The sequence below is a fragment of the Suncus etruscus genome, chromosome 3, assembly GCF_024139225.1.
Source record: "Suncus etruscus isolate mSunEtr1 chromosome 3, mSunEtr1.pri.cur, whole genome shotgun sequence".
NCBI classification, from domain to species: Eukaryota; Metazoa; Chordata; class Mammalia; order Eulipotyphla; family Soricidae; genus Suncus; species Suncus etruscus.
In genome coordinates, this window is record NC_064850.1 from 61,440,875 (window position 1) to 61,462,943 (window position 22,069).

Below are 22,069 nucleotides of genomic sequence, written 5' to 3' on the forward strand. Positions count from 1 at the left end.
CCACACCCGGCAGTGCTCAGGGGTTACTCCTGGCTGTCTGCTCAGAAATAGCTCCTGGCATGCACAGGGACCATATGGGACACCGGGATTCGAACCAACCACCTTTGGTCCTGGTCCTGGATCGGCTGCTTGCAAGGCAAACACCGCTGTGCTATCTCTCCAGGCCAAGTTCAGGTTTTTCAGCACAAAGTTTGTGCCAGAAAAAACTCAGCTTATACTCAAGTATATACAGTAATATCTAAAATACATAAAGCTGCCATATAATGCTATAACAACAAAATAAGGAATCCATTTTTAGTTAGGCAGAAAAGATACTCAGCATCACTAATTACAAAGGAAATGTGCATTTAAAAAAACACATAGTGTTCTCACAGCCATGAGAACCGTCTAAAATAGGACAAGAAATAATATAATGATACAGAAACAAAAGAACCCCAGGACACTACTGGTGAAAATAAAAATAAAATGATAGCTGCTGATGAAAATAGATAAACTATTACAATCTCTATGGAAAATAATCTGGAAAAGTATTTGAAAATATATAAATAGGGGATCAGGAAATAGTACCCGCACTTTAGGTACATGCCTTGCATGTAACAAAACCAGATTCAATTCCCAGTACTATGTGGCCTCCGAGCATTGTAGGGTGTAGCTCAGAGGCCTCTGGCCTCACAGCACGATTAGGGTGGCCCTACTGGGCAGCAGCAAATGAAGTTTTAATTAATACTGCAGCCTTTTGGCACTAGCACTGAACCACTGGCCCAGATACAAAATATGATCAGAGTGGTCTACTTAGGACACACACACACACACACACATGACCAGAGTGGTCTACTTGGGACAGATACACACACACACACACACACACACACACACACACACACACACACACACATACATTTGCTCACACGTGCATACATGCAGGAAGAAGCTGGGCAAGATCTCAAATGGTGGAGTACATGTCTAAGAATTGTGAGCCCCTTAGTTAGAACTCCATTACTGCATAATTCCCAGAGTAGTAACCAATGTACCATCAGCTGGTGGTCCCAAGCTCCATCAGGTGTGGCCTTAATAGTTCCTGACTGGCTCCCAAGAATCCAAAGGACCCAAGCACTACCGAGTTGGTCCTTACATAAAAAGTCATCTAAGACATGAGAACTAAAAAGTCCCAAAAAAAAAAAAAAAATCCTAGCTATGTACATCAAATCATAAATATTAACACCACTGTATATATACTACCTTAACTATCACAAATTTTAAAAACCTTCTTATTATCACTATGTACCTTTAAGATTTGTAACTCACTTTGGCCACAATAAAATTTTATAAAAATAAATAAATAAACAAATACATTTAAACACCAATTTTAAAGATGGAAAATCCAGAAAGAACACATATTTTAACCACATCTAGTGATATTGCTAGATAGTTAACCCCAAATATAAGAATAATTCAAAAGGTTACTTTTTACCCCTATGTTCATAGCTGCATTAATTGCTACAACAGGAAATCAATCTAAATGCCCAAAAGCAATAGAACTGAGAAGTGGCCTACAGAACAGAGCTCAAAATGGGGAAGGAGGGACAGAGAGTCGAGGAGCTACAGTAGACTGAGGGAGAACATTCTAATGGAGAGGGTGGTGTTGGATTGTGGGATGTATGAAACCCCATCATTATTGCAACTCAAATATTGCAATCAGTATTGCAAATCAGGGTACTTCAAATCAAAAATATTAATTATAAAAATATTTTAAAGTAATTCACTGACACACAACCAATCATAGATCAAATCTGACAGTACATATGGTCCCCCAAGTACTGCCAGGAGTGATCCTTGAGCACAGAGCTAAGAGCACGGCTAAGAGTCACCAACAATTTTTTTAATAAATAAAGGTAACTTGTCTTTAGTCCATAGATGAAAAAACTGCAGATACAGTATCTCAACAACAATACAAGGATGCCTATGGGGGGTATGACGATCACACTCTGAGGATGTAAATTCCGAATAAAAATTAACAATGTCAAAAAACAATTATCAGTTACCACTAAAAAAAAAAAAAAAAACTAAAAAATAAGTATGTTGGTACAGATCAAAGTCACAGAAAAATGTTAAAGTTTCCTGAAAAGGAAAATAAGCGCCAAATACCCAAAAAAGGAAAGGTAGAACCAGGAGAAGGTGCAAATTTCCAAAGTGTAAGACCCAGGCGATGGCACAAGGTGGCTAGAACCTGCAGCAGCAGTCACAGGGTCCCTGTGGAGAAGAGTCTTCCCTTAGCTGCAGAAGACTCAGCACTCCTGACTTCCGGCTTAGAAACATCTGTGTGGGAGGAGGAAGTCATCTCTCAGATCTACTAAGCTCAAGCCTTAGTCATCCCGTCCACCCCCCTAAATCACACAAAAGCACCCATAATCTACTCCTCACCCCTAGCTATTGAATTAAGAACCTGGACTTAGAGTTAGTATTCACAATTTCCTTGATGGCAGCACATCAACCATCTTTTGTGCTTTGACTAAATTCAATTCAGCAATGCCTATGAAAAAATAAGTTCAAGTCCTATGAGAAATTGTCAAATAGGGCTGGAGCAAAGTACTGCAGTTAGGGTACTTGCCTTGCATGAAGACACTCAAGTTTGATTCCTGGCATCTCATATGGTCCCTGATTACAGAGCCAAGAATTAGACAGAATCCTGCCAGATGAGGCACAAAAGCCCACAACAATAAAATTAAGTCTATAAAATAAATAAACACATGCAAAAGTAAATATAAATTAAATTTAGCAATATCTATAGAATATCAGTTCATATTTAGTTATAAAAGAAACACATACAGGGGCCGGAGAGATAGCATGGAGGTAAGGCATTTGCCTTTCATGCAGGAGGTCATCGGTTCGAATCCCAGTGTCCCATATGGTCCCCCGTGCCTGCCAGGAGCAATTTCTGAGTCTGGAGCCAGGAATAACCCTTGAGCACTGCCGGATGTGACCCAAAAAAAAAAAAAAAAAAAAAAAAGAAACACATACAGAAGGAAACTTATTGCCAAATCTGCCACATATATTATATAAAATACTAGTCATAGAGTTCAGAATGAAAGCATATAAAATTAGACAGGATAACCATAATTGAATTTAGGTTGATTTTAAAAGTGATTTCAGAAGTGTTCAGGGACTTCAATTTTAAAAATTTGGCCACCAACCCAAGTGTATCACAGGAAAGTAACTAAATGATATAAGTTTAAAATAAAAAAAAACTCAAGTCCAGAGAGATAGTATAGTGGACAGGGTGTAGTCTTGTATGCTGCCAGCTACATTCAATCCCTACACCCCAGGTAGTCCCCAGGAATGAAGCCCAAGCACAGAGCCAGGAGTAAGCCCTGAGCACTGCCATGCCAACAACAACAACAACAACAACAAAATTAAATAAGCAACAAGAAGCAACTCAATAAAAGAACTTTCTTATGTCTATTCCCATGTATAAATAAAATGGCCATTAAAAAATGGATAATGCTTGAACAAAGAGAGTCAAAATACAACAAAAGATTGTATAAATTAATAAATTGTGCAACAAACAATAAGCAAACTGGCTTGTAATGACTATAATGCCTTTGAAGAGCCTCAAAGGCCAAATTTAGGATAATGATATAAAGTTTAATACTACAAATCCATTTGTATGCAACTATTAATCTAAAACTAAAGTAAATATTTACAAATTAAAATTCTGGTCTTCAAACAGTATTTCATTTAAGTATTTCCTCTTTTAAGAGTAAATTTTGGTTCTATAAACATAATCATAACCACTAAAACCTTTGAAACTAGTATTTTGGGATATAACATTTCTCAGCTTACCTTTTCTTCTTTAACATGTCTAAACCTGTACTCAGCAAACACAGTCACCACTTAATCTTGATGAAACCATGTTACCCCTGACTGTCACAGATCCCCGGATATCTATTCAACACCAGCTCACATTTTCCAGAGTAAAATCACGAATCCCAAACTTAGTTCTCATGACATCTGCATTAATAATGAAAGATTTTCTAAAATTCAAATAAATTAATCCCATTAAATGATTATAATTCAATAGATTATACATTTTAATTTATAGAAAAATAACCAAAATCTTAAAAATCCCCCAAACATACTTTGTTTTCAATTCATTCATCATCTCTACCATATAATGGAATCTCAAAAATTAAAAGAAATTTAAAGGGACTGGAGAGATAGCATGAAGGTAAGGCATTTGCCTTGTATGCAGAAGGTCAGTGGTTCAAATCCTGGCATCCCATATGGTCCCCTGAGCCTGCCAGGAGCAATTTCTGAGCATAGAGCCAGGAGTAATACCTGAGCACTGTCAGATGTGACCCAAAAAACAAAGAAAGAAAGAAAGAAAGAAAGAAATTTAAAAATCCTTCTGCACAATTTTTTTGAAAATTGATTTAATCATATATCCTGTAATGTAGTAATGTAAAAAATATATCTCAACTTACCAGATTTTATTTTAATCAATAGTTTTTGTTATAAATTTATGTTATTTAGATAGCATTTTCAGAATGGCAAAAAAAATCTAATTTTAATCTAGTTATAAAATTAGGTGACAAAATTTTAAAAGACTGCTTTAACTTTATGGTAAATTTGGTACTAAACATATTTTATAAGCTAAAAGGTTTGTTACCAAACCAAGACAGATTACTTTAAATGAGTAATTTTGGTTGTTTACAGAAGACCCTCAGATGAACTAAACTCGCTGTTCATGTATTTTATTTTCAGATTCAAATGATAAGTAAGTAGGAACTGAAAGAGGAAAAGGCTCTATCTGATCTTTACCAGTACTGTCTACTAAGATAAAGTTTGTGGTTTATCACCAGTTTTCTATTAAAAAAATTAATAAACCCCCTATTGTTTTTATGATGAAAAACTTACAACCTTTTAAAGCTATTTACATTAAAGTTTTCTTAAGATTTAAGGCACCTAAAACAAGTATATAGCAGTATTTTACTAATTTCACTATTTTAACAACTTAATTACCAAACACTAGACATATAGAAGACAACTTCAAGGATCTCTATAAGAAATCTCCAAAGAGGTAACAGTCCTAAAGAAACTGAATTCCCACATATAGCATTAAACAGACAATAAACACCAAGGTCAAGTCAGAAGGCAAACTGCAAAATATTATTTAGCAACTTCTTTGTATATTTTTACCTCTGTTGCTTCACTTTCATAAATTTTACCTGCTCAATAGTACTTTTAAAAATGCAAATTTAAACACTGAAAACTCCATAGCTTCTATAATTTCCATTTCTTGTCTTTAGAAGATATTTAGGGCTTTAAAAGAAACACTTTGACAAATAAACATATGCTGAATACATACTTAAGGTTACAATATAATAAAAAATGCTTCCTGATCACATATATCTGATATATAGACATATCTATAGTTATGTGTGTATATGCATGCATATTTGTACATATATGTATATACCAAGAACAACATACTCTCTACTTACAATTTTTCACACTAAACTAAGGCAATGAAATGAGTGCAGGAGTGATAGTACAGGAGGTAGGGCCTTTGTCTTGCACACAATAGGCCTAGATTTGGTCCCTAGTATTCCAGGGACCTATCAGGAGTGGTTTCTGACTGCAAAGCCAGGAGTAACCCCTGAGCATTACCAGGTGTGTGTGTGTGAGTGTGTGTGTGTGTGTGTGTGTGTGTGTGTGTGAGAGAGAGAGAGAGAGAGAGAGAGAGAGAGAGAGAAATAAAGATTATGAAATGAAACTCCAACAAACTTCAAACAATAGATACATGGGATTTGAGATCAGACAAGATATTTAACTGTCTCTCCATCACCAAAGGACTCTGCCTAAGTGCCCCCTTGCCACACACACCCACACACACAGATAAGTAAGAGCCACCCCTGATGCTCAGTGCAGGGCTAAGGACTGTCACAGCTCTTACACCACATTAGTACAATCAGTGGTTTGAAAAAGCCACTCCCTTTCTCTGAAAAGCATCTTAACGTTCTCTCGTCCCACTGACACATAACTGGCAGTAGGAAACGCTCACCAGATGAATCAAAGAGTGCAGAATTTTTTGATGCTGTCCTTCCCTTTTGATGTTAGTTAAAAGCAAATCATCACAACTCTCTGGTCAAGCCTAAGATCAGGGATCTTCTAAAAGGATACTGTTCTAAATTTATTGTGATAAGGTTTCAATGGTTTTAGGAAGAAAAGCTAATAGTATAATAGTTATAGGCAGCCACAGCATAATACTTAAGAGTTCAGATTCTGGAATCAGAAAGAAATAGAGCCAATGACAAATCATTGTTGTTTAATTTAATAAAAGAAAAGCAGGTCCAAATCCCAGTCTGGCAACTTATAGCCATTTGTGACACACAATGTCAGCTGAGTTTCCACTTCCCAATCTTCATGAAAAGGAGGCACTTTTTAGGGTTGGAGTCAAACTAAGTACTATGCAGATTCAGCCTACTTACATACAGACATATTGTATGAACTAAATAAAAGCAGGTACTACTGTTTCTGTGAAACCAGATATCTAGTTGGAGAAAAATAAAGTGATATATTACATGCTGTAGACATAAGGCTCTAATTTTATTAACTGAAAATAAACAAAAATTCTTATGGGAAGTTCACTACATATGCTGACTACATATATTCATGCACTCAATAATGCTGTGGATGGCAAATTTACAAATTTACAAATGAAGTAGCAGCACAGAGGATATGAAAAAAGCTAACTAGAAACTGACAGAGGTTCAGCAGAGCTGAGTTCAGAGATCCTTCCACCATAGAAAACAGCCTCCTTTTCATTAATTCAAGTTTACAAGTAAAATACTCCCATATGCTTCCTTCTGAGCCCCACCAGGGGTGACCCCTGAGCACAAAGCCAGGATTAAGATTAAGCTGTGGGCAAAAATAAATAATTACATAAAGTCAAATACTCCTTTGAGAACAATCAGCTCCAAACCTACTCTAAAGAACTTTAATTAGATAAATCAATTGAAGAAACTGTTACTTGCAGTGTGGAGAAAGAGGGTGGCTTGAAGGAGACGCCTTGGGTGTACCAGGTGTGTCAAAAGCTCACTTTGAAAGGGTTAAACCACACTGGTCAGTACAATGGCACCTACTGGTTAAGCCCAGGGCCTCCCAGAAGGGTGCTATTAGGTGATCTTTCAGGAACCTCCAGATCTGTTATCCTCTGTTCTATCACTGCAAGTGCCCCACAACCCCACATGGTACTAGTGAATTTTTCAACAAACCAAATCAAAAAGTCACCATCGATTAAGCAGCAATTGAAAGAACATCTCAACAAATGAACACACATGGTGAGACACATTTTTATCAAGCTATTCGTATTAGAGACTATGGCATTCTGGTCAAAGCAACAATCAACAGACACAAACAGTGAAATTCGATTTGCTTTGTTACACTCACAGGCACCTAAGCGAAGCAGGATGTTACACTATAAAGACCAATATAAAATCACAGCTTTTATTAACTTTTTTTTTCCTGGTGTCTAGTTTCTTTTTTTTTTTATTATGACCAAAGTGCATTACAACTCTTTCACTGCATCATTTATGGTACATAGTGACAATGAATGAGAGGCATTCCCACCACCAGTGCTGTCCTCCCTCCACCCTGTTCCCAGTATGCATGCCCATATCTCCCTCCTTTTACCTCCCAGAATGCTAGTGCAACTGGTCTCCACATTACAGCTTATTGTAGATTGAGCATCCATTCCACCGTCATTGGAGATAAAAAGGATAAGGAAAAAAAGGGAGATAAAAATTTGGTGACAACTACCAAAAAGAGAAAGGAGAGAGAGAAAAAAAAATGGAAGAAAAAAGGAAAAAAATGGACCCGGCAAATAAAAATAAAAATAAATCTCTAAATAATAACCACAAGAGTGAAAAAGAAAGAAAAAAGTGGAAGAAAAAAGAGAAGGAAAATAAAGTTAAAAACTAACAAATCAAAACAAAACAAGAAAAAGTATGGGTGCTGGAGTGGCAGGGTTTGGCATTTCCCCCACTTTTTTTTTTTTTTTTTTTTTGCATAAGCACAGTAAGCATTGGGGAAGAAAGGGAATTCCCGTGGCCTAAGAGATTCAGGTTTTCAGCATCCTTGAAGCATACCATCATGGGATCAACCCCTGGCTCCATATATACTCATTACCCCATCCCAAAGTCTTTTTTTGTGATGCCAGGAAAGTTTCCTCTCGGTTGTATGTGAGAAAATCAAGCCACTGTAGCTAGTGATCTTGGTATTTGCGCGGGTTATAGATCAGGGTCTAGGATAGAGTCTCTAGGTTCTAGAGGTTCCTATACATCGTTGTTGTTGTGTTCAGTCTTCTGTAACACTTCCTCCCTGTTTCGTTCAGTCCCTAAGCAGAAGCCTAGGATATTATGGATCCAAAGGTTCTGCTCAGTCTCTGTTGTCCAAGTTGGACCTCTGCAATAAGACATCTTGTTGTGGTTGTTGTTGTTTATGTGTCCTGGGCTACAGCCTAGGGTAGCGTTTTCCTTATTAGTCCCAAGGTAGGTTCTGTTCAGTCACGGTTGTCAAAGTCAGTTTTCTGTTGTTGTTGCTCTTATTTTTCACAGTTCAAAGGACAATATCTCTTCTGATTTCCATTTAGTGTTAGGTGATGTGATAGGACAGCCTGGTCTTAGGTCAAGTTTTACTTTCCTCGTTGTCATATCAAAACTGGCACAAGTTGGTGCCAGAGCAGTGTTATAAATCTCCCAATGGAGCTAAGTTCCTGGTGGTGTTGCCCGGAGCTGTATCATTTCTACCTCGGGGATCTGGGGTTTGGGATTGGACTAACACTGTCCAATCTCCTGGGGACTGCATTGTATCCACATCACACAAGTTTTGGATGGGAGGCACCTGTCTGCTATAAAAAGTGAGTTCTTATCCCTAGAAGATAAGATCTTGTTTCTGTGTCTATGGCTTCCCCCCCCCCTTTTTTTTTACTGTGCCTATACAAAAATGTATGGTGTCATACTGTGTTGCTGGTGCTATTCTGGGTAAGGATGACAGGTTGCATACACAGTCTCTGTCATCTGGTTTTGTTCTGAGCTTTTACCCCAGTCAAGGCTTTTTGTACCAAGCAGCACCAAAAATGGTAAGGATAGAAAAAAAATGTATATATTAAAAAAATTAAAAAGGTATTCAAATAAAACAAGTGGTGGAGGAGGCTACCTGTATATTTAGGAATACACATCTTAAGATGTATTGTTATACAGGCATTGAGCTTCCATAGGCAATATAAGACTCCCAGTTAGGTCTTTTGATATATTCTTGTTTTTTTCTACACACAATAAAAATAGCAAACCTCAAAGATATGGCCCTAAAAAAAAATCACATTAAATTTAGGTAATTTACTCTTCTTACTTGTGCTAGAGTATCTGAATCAAGAAAGATTCAGAAAAATTTCTCTAAGAATTTCTCTAAGATTCGGAAAAATTCTCTAAAATTTCTCAAAGCTAGAGTAAAAACAACTATCATAGAAACCGTATTTTACTCAGATTTCATTATATATTTAACAATAATGTCCTCTTCTTCTAGCACTATTAGGAGGGGCAGCACACCTGGTAGAGTTCAGGCATTACTTCCTGGCTCTGCACTCAAAATGACTCCCGACAAGCTTGGGACCATATGGAATGCAGCAGAACAAACCTGGATCTGCTGCTTGCAAGGCAAATGCCCTACCCACTGTACTATCGCTCTAGCCCCTCAATCACCAATCACTATTTTCTGTCAAGGTTCTATTTCCTTAGTATCAGGGTCACATTTGTGGAGTGTAGTAAATAAATTTTAAGCTAGCATTCGCAAACCAACATTTGCCCTAACAAACCTGGCAATGTGGAAAGAGAAGAAAGAGAGGTAGGGTCCTGAACAGGAAGAGCATAGGTACTCCCAAATAGCCCCAGATAGATTTGAACACTTATTTTTAATGCTCTTGCCACTGTAACACCAGCACATACTTGCAATCTCTTCTACATGGGCTGTTCTCTGTGCTCTCTATGAATGATTTTGAACAACACTAATTTTATTAAGTGGTCAGGCATCGTGTTAGGTCCAATTTCTCTTCTTCATCTGTAAGTTATTTCCTAACTGTGCCAAATACTGTGCTTTTTGTTAGGATACAAATTAATAAGTCATCATGAGGTTCTCAAAGAAATTAGGTTGGGGACAAGACCTGGTGGTGCTCAGGGCTTACTATTAACTTACTATTAGTTCAGTGCTTGGGAGCACTCCTGGAAGTTCTCAAAGAACTATATGCAGTGCCAGGAATCAAACCAGCATGACCGTGTACATGGCAAACACCTTAACCCTTGTACTATCTCTCTGGCCCTTAAAGAGATTACTTTAAGTGAAGCAAGTCCACATATAGATATAGCTCTGTGTCTATATGTTTCTATATGAGATATAGCTATAAATACAAAATAAGTGTAAAAATAAGTGTAGGAGAAACATTTTATAAATTCTAATGTAAACAAATATCTCAGCTCATGAAAGTTAATAAATGTAAAAATGAGCTTAGAAATAACTTTTCTAGCACAAGGTATATAAAATACAGAGTTAGAGTCTCTGGCATAAATTTTTTACCTAAAAGTAATAAGGGGCCAGAGTGACAGTACAGCTGGTAGAGCATGCAACTGACAAAGGTTCAACTGACCCTGGAATCCAATGAGCCCCACCTGATCCCCCCCAAAAAAGATCCCTGAGGAGAGCCAGGAGACAGCCCTAAGCACATCTGGGTGTGCCCCCAAGGGGGTAAAAAAGAAAAGAGAGTAAGAAACATTTAAACTATCAATGTACACTAAGGTCAGACAGATGGAAAACGTAATAGTAGGCTGGGTGAGCTAATAAAAGTGAAAAGCTGGTTGCAAAGACAAAGCTTCTTTTTTTTTTTTGGTTTTTGGGCCACACCCGTTTGACGCTCAGGGGTTACTCCTGGCTATGTGCTCAGAAATCGCCCCTGGCTTGGGGGGACCATATGGGACGCCGGGGATCGAACCGCAGTCCGTTCCTTGGCTAGCACTTGTAAGGCAGACACCTTACCTCTGGCGCCACCTTCCCGGCCCCGCAAAGACAAAGCTTCTTAAGAGAAGTTGTTTTATAAAATTAATGAACAAAGAAAACAAGATTTAATAAGCATATGTTGAAAACTACAAATAGTCTTTGAACTGAATATTCATAAAATATGGAGCTTTGAATATTGAAAAAATAGAAGCATTGGTGGGAGTGAGGCTCCTAAATCAGCTGCATTATTCACAAGAAAAGGCTCAATAATGGCTTTTTTGGTTTAGTTTGGTATGGTTTGGAGAGCCACACCTGGGATTGCTCAGGCACTACTCCTAGCTCTACATTCTGGGATGGAGAAATTTAGTGGAATCATGGGGGGTGAGGGGGAGGGGGGGTGGGTATTGAATTCATGTGCAAGGCAAGCACCTTAAACCCTATATATTATCCATATATCCATATATAATATATCCATATCTTTATCCATATATATCCATATATAACATGTGTAATATACCTAAAATACTACTGTGAAAGATATGTAAGCCAATATGATAAAAATAAAAATTAAAATATATATACAATATGTGTAATATAATACAATCTGATATATTATAGTTATGTTATATACATTGTATAGTATATATTAAATATATTTTATATATTATATACTAAAATATATAACAATTATATGTAGAATTAAATTCACTATAGTGATTTCCAAGAAGGCACTACATTCCTGAATTTTAGAAAGGTTACTGAATCACGTAGGATTTATATTCTAGTACTTGATCACATTTAATAATGCCATCTATACTGAGTTTGTGTGGAGTTAGTAAACAATGACAGGCAGATTGTTTTTAAATAGGGGAAATCTATTAAAAACATTAGGGTACAACTATGAAGCCATACAATTTTGGGCATATTTATTCAATTCTCTGGGTTTCCCTATCTTCACATGCAAAAAGGAGATAAATTTCTTCCACTTCACTGAGTCTGTGGGTCTGAGTTGCACATGGAAAATGCCTAGAACTCTGCCTGGCAAAAGTAAGTGCTGCAGGACTATTTAGCTGCCAGTACTTCTTCAAGCAGGCAGTCAACAAAACAGAAAAGACAGGGCTGAGTTCCAAGGCCACCACTTGAAAAGAAAACCTAAGAAGGAACATCTCCAACCTTGTGCTGAGGAAGTGTTACTTTTCACTTCCCTGAAGCAATGAAATCACTCTGGAGAAAGAGAAGGCAGGACAGTAACAGTGAGTTCTGTGGTTAGTTTCTCTCTCTCTCTCTCTCTCTCTCTCTCTCTCTCTCTCTCTCTCTCTCTCTCTCTCCCTCTCTCTCTCCCTCTCTCTCCCTCTCTCTCTCTCTCTCTCTCTCTCTCTCTCTCTCTCTCTCTCTCTCTCTCTCTCTCTCTCTCTCTCTCTCTCTCTCTCTCTCTCAGCTAGTTGTAGGTCTTTGTAGCAGCAGCCAGAGCCAGGCAATATAGTAGGGAGAGCAGTAGAAGCTCAGTGTGGGCATCTCTTGTGGGCATTTCTTTCAGAGCTGGAAACTAAAGGATAGGGGAAGCTGTACAGGCCTCTCCAACAGCAGGTTCTCCAACCAGCCCATGGGTACCATTAAAATTCAAACTCAAATTCCTATAGGCAAAGACGATGCTACCTACCAACCCTGTATTAAACTATTTTCAGGAACAGATGGGTGAAGGTAACCTTCCTTACCAGAGCTAACTGGAAAATTTTATACTTCAATAACTAATTCCATTTCAAATAACTAACCTAAAAGTTAATAAAAAGGAAAAGGCTTAGGATATGACTTATTCAAGAGAGACTTAAGAACTTAAATGTTCTATACTAGAAGAAAAAGAGGGTTGGAGAGAGAGAGTATGAAAGGTAAAGCCTTGCCATGTGGCCAAACTCTAGTTTTATCTCTTGTACCCCAACAATCACCAGGGGTCATTCCTGAAGAGAGAGCACAGGAATATACCCTAAGCACCATCACAATGTGGCCTAAATGGACCAAAAACACCAAACAAAAAAATATGATTAAGAAGGGCTAGAAATGAAGTTTAATGATGAGAACACACCTGGTCTATGTTCAGCTGATTCAGGGTTCAATGCCCAGTATCCAAAAAAGAAAAAGAAAAAAGTGAACAAGAGAAACTTCAAATATCAAATATCTTGAAAGAATATTGCTAATCTTGTCATAAATCAAGAATATTTTGAGTCAGTACCCAAAAAAATAAAAAGAAAAAATTGAAGAAGTGAAACATGTCAAATATCAAATACCTTGAAAAAATATTGCTAATCTTGTCATAAATCAAGAATATTTTCAGCACATTTTCTACTAGTCATCAAAAAAGCCAATACACTGAGAAACAACCAATTCATTCAGAAAATTAATAAATATTTTGAGACATATAAACAGCATTTGAAGTTGATTTTGCAGTATCTATTTCTTAACAATTACTCAGTAAACTCAAGCAAGATAATCTTGCCATTCACACTCCTGCCTCATTCCATCAGTGGTTACTTCATCAATGGTCAGAATCATACCAAAATGGGCCACTGGTATTCACTGTTCAGGCAGATTCTAGGAAAGGAATTGTATGCTTCTATGAAGACATCATAAGCCAATTTGTCACCTTAAAGGTCCAAAATGAGAAATAAAGGACATCACCTTCCCTGTCAATCATCCCATAATTAAAGGCCTAATGTACCATGGCACCATTACTCAGGGCAGCAAAGCTGAGACATATCCAATGACCAATGTATGTATTTCCTCTTATATGAATCATCAAGTTTCCTCATTATTACTCCAAACAGTGTTTTTAATATTTTAACCCTAATGCATATTTTGCTTTTTGGGTCTACTTCTATGAGAATATCATTCATGTTAAATTACATATTGGCAAAATAGTTTGTCCTTTAAATAAAATTATACACATATCAGACTTTTATTTACACAAATAGATTATTATTGATAGCTAAAGAAATAACCTTCTTAATTAATTTTTCTATTTTCATCTAATAAATGAGTCAGAGGGAGAGTACAAAAAGAAAGGCACTTGACTTGCATGCAGCCAAGCCTACTGTGAAACCTGGATACATGTAAGGTCCTCAACCTGCACTAAGCATCTCCAGAGGTTACTCTTGAGCAGAGAGGCAGAAATAGTCCCTGAGCAACACAGGCTGTGGCCCAAACACCAAAAAGGAGTTTTTTCTAGTAAATAAGTAAATAAATCCAAAAATTTTCTTTAATAGTGGGAGGTCAGAGATGTGACTCAACAAGAAATCACATGCCTCACAAATGTGAGGCCCTAAGTTTAATCTCTATACTACAAAAAATAACTATTATTTTAACATCCCTGGCCATTCTCCCTTCAAAATGTACAAGTGGAAAATTAATAAGATATTTAGAAAGGTCAAACTCTCCATTTTATAGGGAAAGTGTAACGCTTTATGTTAAATTGGGGGGCAGCCCAGCTAACAAGGCCTGACAGTTTCAATTATCAACCCTATAAGCAGAGCTGTTTGGCTTGGCAGTCTGAGAAGGCCCACAGATCTACACAAGTGGAAGAGGGGGCTCATGAGGTACTGAAGGTTAAACCTGGCATGTACTCCAGACACTGCACTATCTTCCTGGACCCTGGGTCTTATTTTTACCATTTGGTATGTCTCACCATGCTAAGCAAACTGTTAAAGAGTGCAAAAGATGTTTCTAATAAGTAATGACTTAAGCAGGAACAACAGAAAAATGGTAAGGTAATAAAAAGATGTACAGTGTTAAAAGATAAACCTCAATAACTAGTTCCTAAAAAAAAAAATGGAAAAGTGTTAAGGGAGGGAGGAAGAAAGGAGCAAATCAATTAAAAGTTTGGTTGTTTTTTTGTTTTGATTTGTTTTGTTTACTGGGCCACACCCAGTAACGCTCAGGGGTTACTCCACTATGGGATCAGAAATCGCTCCTGGCTTGGAGACCATGTGGGATGCTGGAGATCTAACCGAGGTACATCCTGGATCAGCCACATAAAAAGGCAAACGCCCTACCACTGCACTATCACTCTGGCCCATTAATGAAAAGTTCTTATAGAAAAGGTCACAATCTCTTTTGGCATAGGCACAGACTGTGTGTTATATAAGACAGTTCAATCCTTTCATCAAGATTATTTTAGGCTGGAGAGATAGATAGGGCACTTGCATTTCAACATCAGACCCAAATTTAATCCCTTGTTTTCCGTATGGTCACCTGAGCCCACTATGAGTGGTTCCTGAGTGCAGAGCCAGAAACAAGCCCCTAGGCACACTACTGGGTGTGGCTCAAAACCAAACCAAAAAAAAAAAAAAGATTATTTCAGCAGCAATTTGAAGTTATTGGAGTGACAGAAAAATAAAAAGACAAAAGGAAGAAAGAAAGAAATTTGAAGTTATTGAGAAACTTTATTTCCCAAATGAACTGTAACCTTCTTTACAATCCCATCAGGTGAGCATTCTTCATGTGCCTCAGCCAATGCTTCTCAATTATTTTCTGTCATAACCCCCTAGGAAGAAGAAAACATTTTTCTCGGTCCCCCGCATGACTATCAATAGTATCTTTATTTAAAAAAAGCAAAAAAACTTTAACCCCTTCCTTACACCTATATTCATTGCAGCACTATTTACCAGAGCCAGACTCTGAAACAACCAAGATACACTTCAACAGATGAATGGCTAAAGAAACTTTTGTACATATACACAATAGAATATTATGCAGCCATCAGGAGAGACGAAGTCAAGAAATTTTCCTATACATGGATGTACATGGAATCTATTATGCTGAGTGAAATAAGTCAGAGGGAGGGAGATAGATGCAGAATAGTCTTTCTCATCTATGGGTTTTAAGAAAAATGAAAGACATTCCTGCAATAATTTTCAGAGACAAAAGAGAGGAGGGCTGGAAGTTACAGCTCACTTCATCAAGCTTACCACAAAGAGTGATGAGTGTAGTTAGAGAAATAACTACACTGATAACTATTCTAACAATAAGAATGAATGAGGGAAGTAGAAATCCTGTCTAGAGTACAGGCGGGGCTGGGGTGGGGAGGAGGGAGATTTGGGACACTGGTGATGGGAATGTTGCACTGGTGAAGGGGGGTGTTCTTTACATGACTGAAACCCAACCATAATTATGTTTGTAATCAAGGTGTTTAAATAAAGATATTAAAAAAATACCCTAAAAAATTTATTTTTATCATACCAGGTTAGTAATAATAAAATATTGAGGAAGTCACTCAAAAAAAAAAAACTTTAACCTGCAAAACAAAAATATATAAAATAATTTGAGCTGATTTTTTAATCAGAGGTGATGTCTGAATTAATGGCTACAATGAGCATGTTTTGCAACAAGCAGGGTTTGAAGCAGGACACAGCAACTCTCAGCTCCAGAGACATACAGAGACATAAACACAGGGCTTAGCTTGTTATGACAGTGTTTGCTGAGGTCACACAGGCCCCCCCTTTACGAAGCCTCATGCCCCTCTGGGGGGCACACCCCACTATTTGAGAAGCACTGACCTAAGCTAATATTATGGTACTATGCATTTCAAAACTTAACAATAAAGTACAATGGATTTAAACTGTGCTGACAAGATTGATATACTCATTTAGCCTTCAAAGAGACCTGGCTTATTCTTTAATACATAAAGAATAAACTTCTTGGTGGGGAGTGGAGGGGACAGCCCCTGGTGGTACTGTTGGCTCAAGCTGAAAATACTGGATGAAAATACCCTAAATTGTTATTCTTTACCATAAGGGATGCCAAGGATCAAACCCAGGTCAGCCATGTGCAAAACAAGTGCTCTACCCATTGTACTATTATTCTGGCCCAAATAAGAAAAACTTTTTCATCAGAAAAAGCTTCCTACAACCTAGGCTATCTTGTGCAGAGACAAACTTTTAATGGCTGTAGTTGAAGACAGGAAGATGAGCAGACAGGACCAGAGGAGCCAGAGGTGTGTGAGTCTCCCTCCCTAAAATTAGCTAGGCCCATTTCACCACAGACGGGCTGGGCTCCTCTATTTTAAGGTGTGTAGCTCCAAATTGCTTTAGAGCATATAAAATTGCTGGCTAGTTTCTGGAATGAAAAGCATCAGCAGATTTTCCATCCAAGCTCAAAAATGGCCAACTAGATGCCACAAAAATTCCAAATTTAATCAAAATGCTAAGTAGGATCTAAATACATTGCAAGTAAAATAAAGTGGAGGCAATCACTAAAACAGTCACATAAGAAGACAAATAAAAAACCTTAATAATGAATAAATAAACTTGATAGGGGTCTCAGGGGAATAGCCCAGGTTCAAGTCCTGGTACAACAGGAAACCCAGAACATCACTGGGACCATGAAGGAATTTCTGGGCATCACCAAATATGACACCCTCAGAATGTTTTTAAATGACCTCAGTGATACCTCTGTCCTTTTCCATCAACTCTCCCCACCACGCTCCCCCAATATGTACGAAAGACAAACGGTGGAGAAACTGACAAAAATATAATCACAATAGGAGCCAGAGTGGTGGCGCAATGGTAGGGCATTTGCCTTGCGTATGCTAACCTAGAACTAACCATGATTTCTGAGCACATAGCCAGGAGTAACTCCTGAGCATCACTGGGAATGGCCCCAAAACCAAAAAAAAAAAAAAAAAAAAAGAAAATCACAATACTGGAGACAAAGTGATAGTACAATGGGTAGGGCATTTGCCTTGCATGTGGCCAATCCTAGTTCAATCCTTGACACCCCAAATATTCCCCCAAATACCATCAAAAGTGACCCTGAGAACAGAACCACAAATAATCCCTGAGGAACACCAAGTATGGCCCAGAAACAAACAAACAAACAAACAAACAAAAATCTATCCTAACATTCTCATCTTTTCAGGAAATTCCAGAGAACCAGAAGCAAATGAAAGCCTTCCCCACAATATCACCTATGTTTCCCTCCCTCAGACAGTGATAGACTCAAGGAAGGCCTCTGACAGAAGAAATCATTTCTCTGTGCACAGCAGTCCAGGGCACTAGAATACAAATCAGGGTAACTCTCAAGTGCACTGCCAGAAGTTTCAATTATTTGGGAGGGAAAAAAAGGGGAGTAGGGAACTATATTTTCGAATACAAAAAGAAAATAAACGAGAACGACAATGTCATTCCACCAACATGACTGACCGCCTTATCAACAAATAATAAAGCTGACGTATAAGTGATATGGCACCTGAAATTTAAGCTGCACAGATAACATTCATTCCCACCACATCCCCAAGAGAGATCTAGCATCTATTATTTTACTCACCACTTGAGACACTAGACCAGTGTTTCCCAAAGTAGGCTAGACAAGCCCTGGAAGGCACTAGAATCATCCAAGCAGTGCAGGATTAGCCTCTGGTGCAATCAGAACTTTTGTTTATTCACTTAAATGTTATTGGTTTCCAAGGAGGCCCTGGGTGACTAGGATATTTTTCTGAAAAGAGGCTAGTAAAGGGGCCAGAGCAGTGGCGCAAGCAGTAGGGCATTTGCCTTGCATGCGCTAACCTAAGACAGACCATGGTTTGATCCCCCAGTGTCCCATATGGTCCCCCAAGCCAGGAGTTATTTCTGAGTGCATAGCCAGGAATAACCCCTGAGGATCACCAGGTGTGGCCCAAAAACAAACAAACAAAAAAAGATGGTAGTAAGTCAAATTTGTTTGGAAGACTCTGCACTAAATAGCCCACCTTATACAATGATTATCCTGATACTATCAGGCTCCAGTAATCTGGCTCAATCATTTTAAGAATAAACAGAATACATACCTTCGTTTTCAGAGGCATGACATTTTACTTTTAATACCAAGTCAAAGGTTCTTTCTGGATTTTCCCTACAAGAAAAAAAGAACATTGGAGTTATGTCCTATTAAAAATAAATAAGCAGCTCTAAAAAGCTTCTATTTTCTTAACCTTAAAAGCTAAGCTTAATATAATATAGTCATCACTATATGGCCATAATGCAGCAGAAATAATAAAGCTCTGAAGTCTATTTCAGCAGTTTAGGAATAATGAGTCTCTTTCTTCAACTATGAAAATGTCTTGTTCACTTCATAGGAAAAGCTTGTGTGAAAATTCAAATAAAATAGGTTAGAAGGTTATAATTAGTTATTGTTGGCTAAATACAAAACATTGTCATCAGGGAAGTGGAAGAGGGAGTGGAGTCACATGCAGCCCTCTACACTCAAGGATTACTCCTCACAATGCCCAGGGGCCCATATGTAATGCCAGTGATAGAACCAGGTTGGCTGAGTACAAAGCAAGTACCTTAACCATTGTGTTATCTCTCTGGCCCTAAAGCATGGTCTTTATCTTGTCAAGCCAAAACTGGAAAAAGGGTATATATTTTGCCCTGCAATAGATCCTGGTAGCAAGTTTTCAAAGCTTCTTAAACAAGGAGATTGCTTTCCTAAATGGGACATAATAAATTAATATAAAGACTAAAAAGAAATAATTTCAAAATAAATGTGTGATTATTAGCAAACATTGAATCTATATACTTGTTTTATACCCCGGCTCAATAAAATATGCCTTGGGTGGAAAGGAGTGGAAAAGTCTAAGAAATTTTCTCATTCTCCTGGAAATGTAAAAAATGACTACCTAGTTCTAGAGTCATATCCAGACCACGAAAAAGCATGACTAAAATATGATACTTTATATAGACTTTTCCTGACATGGTATTGCTATAGTAAAGTATGTTTAAAGTAGCAAACTATACATAGGCTCCAAGGCTAAAACAAAAATGAAAAACAAAAAAAGGTTTATTTCATATTAGTTCTCTTAGAGAAAGCTGGATATCTGCTTCAGGTTAGAGTTCACTCTCTGAGAGCCCTAAGACTGCTTGGCTTCATTCAAAAATTTTCAACTTCTTTATAACATATCACACACACAACCTATTCATTGACTTAATTTTAAAAGATTTGAAACCCATGGAGATACCACTTATTATTTCAAGGCATAGTTGTTTCAATCTCTTTCCACTGAAAAGAGATGACAGATTAAGTAGCCTGATAATGTTCCCGTGACTTACATTTTCCTTAATATTTCAGTCACTGCTGCCCAAGTTGAGACCTTGTTCTCTTATATACTGGCTGTATATATATGTATATATATATGCTCTTATATGCTGGCATATATATATGCCCCTCTAGAAACCAATGCTAATTTTTCAAGTTAGAAACTATGCTTCTAAGATAAAGTGAAATCTTTTCAATTTGTTACAATCCAGAAACCTAGGAAGTAACAAGATATATAAACTAATCTACAAATATATACTTCTTCTGTCCTTCCACCATTAGGATATGGGAAGAGAATAATCCAGCTTCAGGTGACATGTTTCTCATTTTATTAATGGGATTTTATTTGCCTCTCGAGTCATCATATATCAAAAAATTTATAAATCGCACAATTGGTCTAATTTTCTTCATCTCCGGGGTATAAAGTGTACAAAGCACGAAAGAGTTTGGGCCTCCTATGGCCGTGTTCGGGGGCTCTGCCTGACTCAGTGCTCAGCATCACTCCTCAAGGTGCTCGTTGGGATCATCTGTGGTGCCCGGGATTCAAATCAGGATGACTACATGCTAGGCAAACACCTTATTCTTGTACTTATCTCTCTGGCTATGGGGTTTAAAATTTAAATACCACAATTTTTTTAATAAAAAAGATATTTCTACACTAAAATTAGCCCTGATACCTATTATTTTAAGCTGGAGGGGAAAGGAGAAACATACAAGAACTACTTGGTCTTCAAGAAGCCCAATGTAAATTATACACAGTTTACTCCCATTGCTTTTCACCTGATTATCATCCTGAATTCTTTTTTCCAAATTACACATGAATCATTAATTATCAGCTCTTCAGGGGAAAAAAGGTAAGTCTATTGATTATCCATTCACCATTTCTTTACGTTCATAGGATTTTTACTTTACTGTCATCCCATCATGATGTCTACAAGTTTTAACACACTGAGAACAAATAAGACTGACTATCCCTTTCTGAAAAAGCTGATACAACTTCCTCTACATACTTGAATATGCTGGATTTTAAAAAAAGAAAAAAGAAAATAGCCATCGGTGGGGGTTTGAGGACCCACCCAAAAGGCAGGCGGGCGCTCTGCTCAGACCCCACTTCCAAACCCTGGGCATTAAGACCGGACGCCTTGCAGAACCTTCTGCAGACAGCCTCGCACCAGACGTCCCGAGAGGTCAAAAAGCAAAGCCCGCGGCACCCAGTGATCCAAAGACTCGGATCTGGACAGGGGATCTCCCATTCCCCGGCAGAAACCGAGGGTCGGTCTCCACACACACCCACCCGGGAGCCTCAGTCACCCCAGTCCCTCCCGACCCACGGGGGGGGGGCAAGCAGAGCAGGCGCGACCTTGGCAGGGCGCGGCGGGAAAGGGCGGGATAGGGTGTGGTGGGGTGCCGATCGCCACCCCCAGTTGCAGGCACTGAGCGACTCGGGGTTCTAGCCGCTCCCCACCGCCGCGCCCGGGCGCGCCCACCCCGCGGCCAGCCAGGCTTTGCGGCCTAGCGCGCTCCAGCCAGTTGCCGAGTGCCCAGGGGGAGCCGGGCCGCACACATACACACACACACACACCCCAAGCCCGCGGGCCACCCCAGGAAATCGGGGTGCGCGGGGGGACCCGCACTCACTTGGTCCGGCTGTCCATGATCACATGTCCCGCCCGCGTCCGAGGCTCGCGCGCCGGGCACCCCCGGCTGCTCAGAGCGGCGGGCCCATGTCGCCGCCGACCCGCGCGCCCGCCCGGGGTTTGTGACAGCGGCCGCCGCCCCGGCCCGGCACCGGCCCAGCCCCGCGGCTCCTGCGCGCCCGCAGCGGCCCCGGCACCTTCGCCAACCAGGAAGTGGCCGCGAGGGGGAAGGGGCGCCTCACCTGGGCCGCGCCAGTCGGGGCGGGGTCCCCGCGAGCTGCCCTGGCCCCAAGGGTTCGCGGCCGAGCGCCCGCGCCGACCCCCGCACC

General features: G+C 39.0%; 1 protein-coding gene across 1 annotated transcript in view; it reads right to left on the reverse strand.

Moving 5' to 3' along the window:
- Window positions 1-21,830, reverse strand: part of DENND1B (DENN domain containing 1B) — a 206,294-nt gene extending 184,464 nt beyond the window's left edge. The window contains exons 1-2 of the mRNA XM_049769751.1: window positions 21,742-21,830; window positions 18,857-18,921 (exon numbers count right to left, since the gene is read on the reverse strand). Of these exons, the coding sequence (XP_049625708.1) occupies window positions 18,857-18,921; window positions 21,742-21,758 (82 nt within the window). The 5' untranslated portion in view covers window positions 21,759-21,830. The remainder of the gene's footprint in view (window positions 1-18,856; window positions 18,922-21,741) is intronic.
- Between the last annotated feature and the right edge of the window lie 239 nt (window positions 21,831-22,069).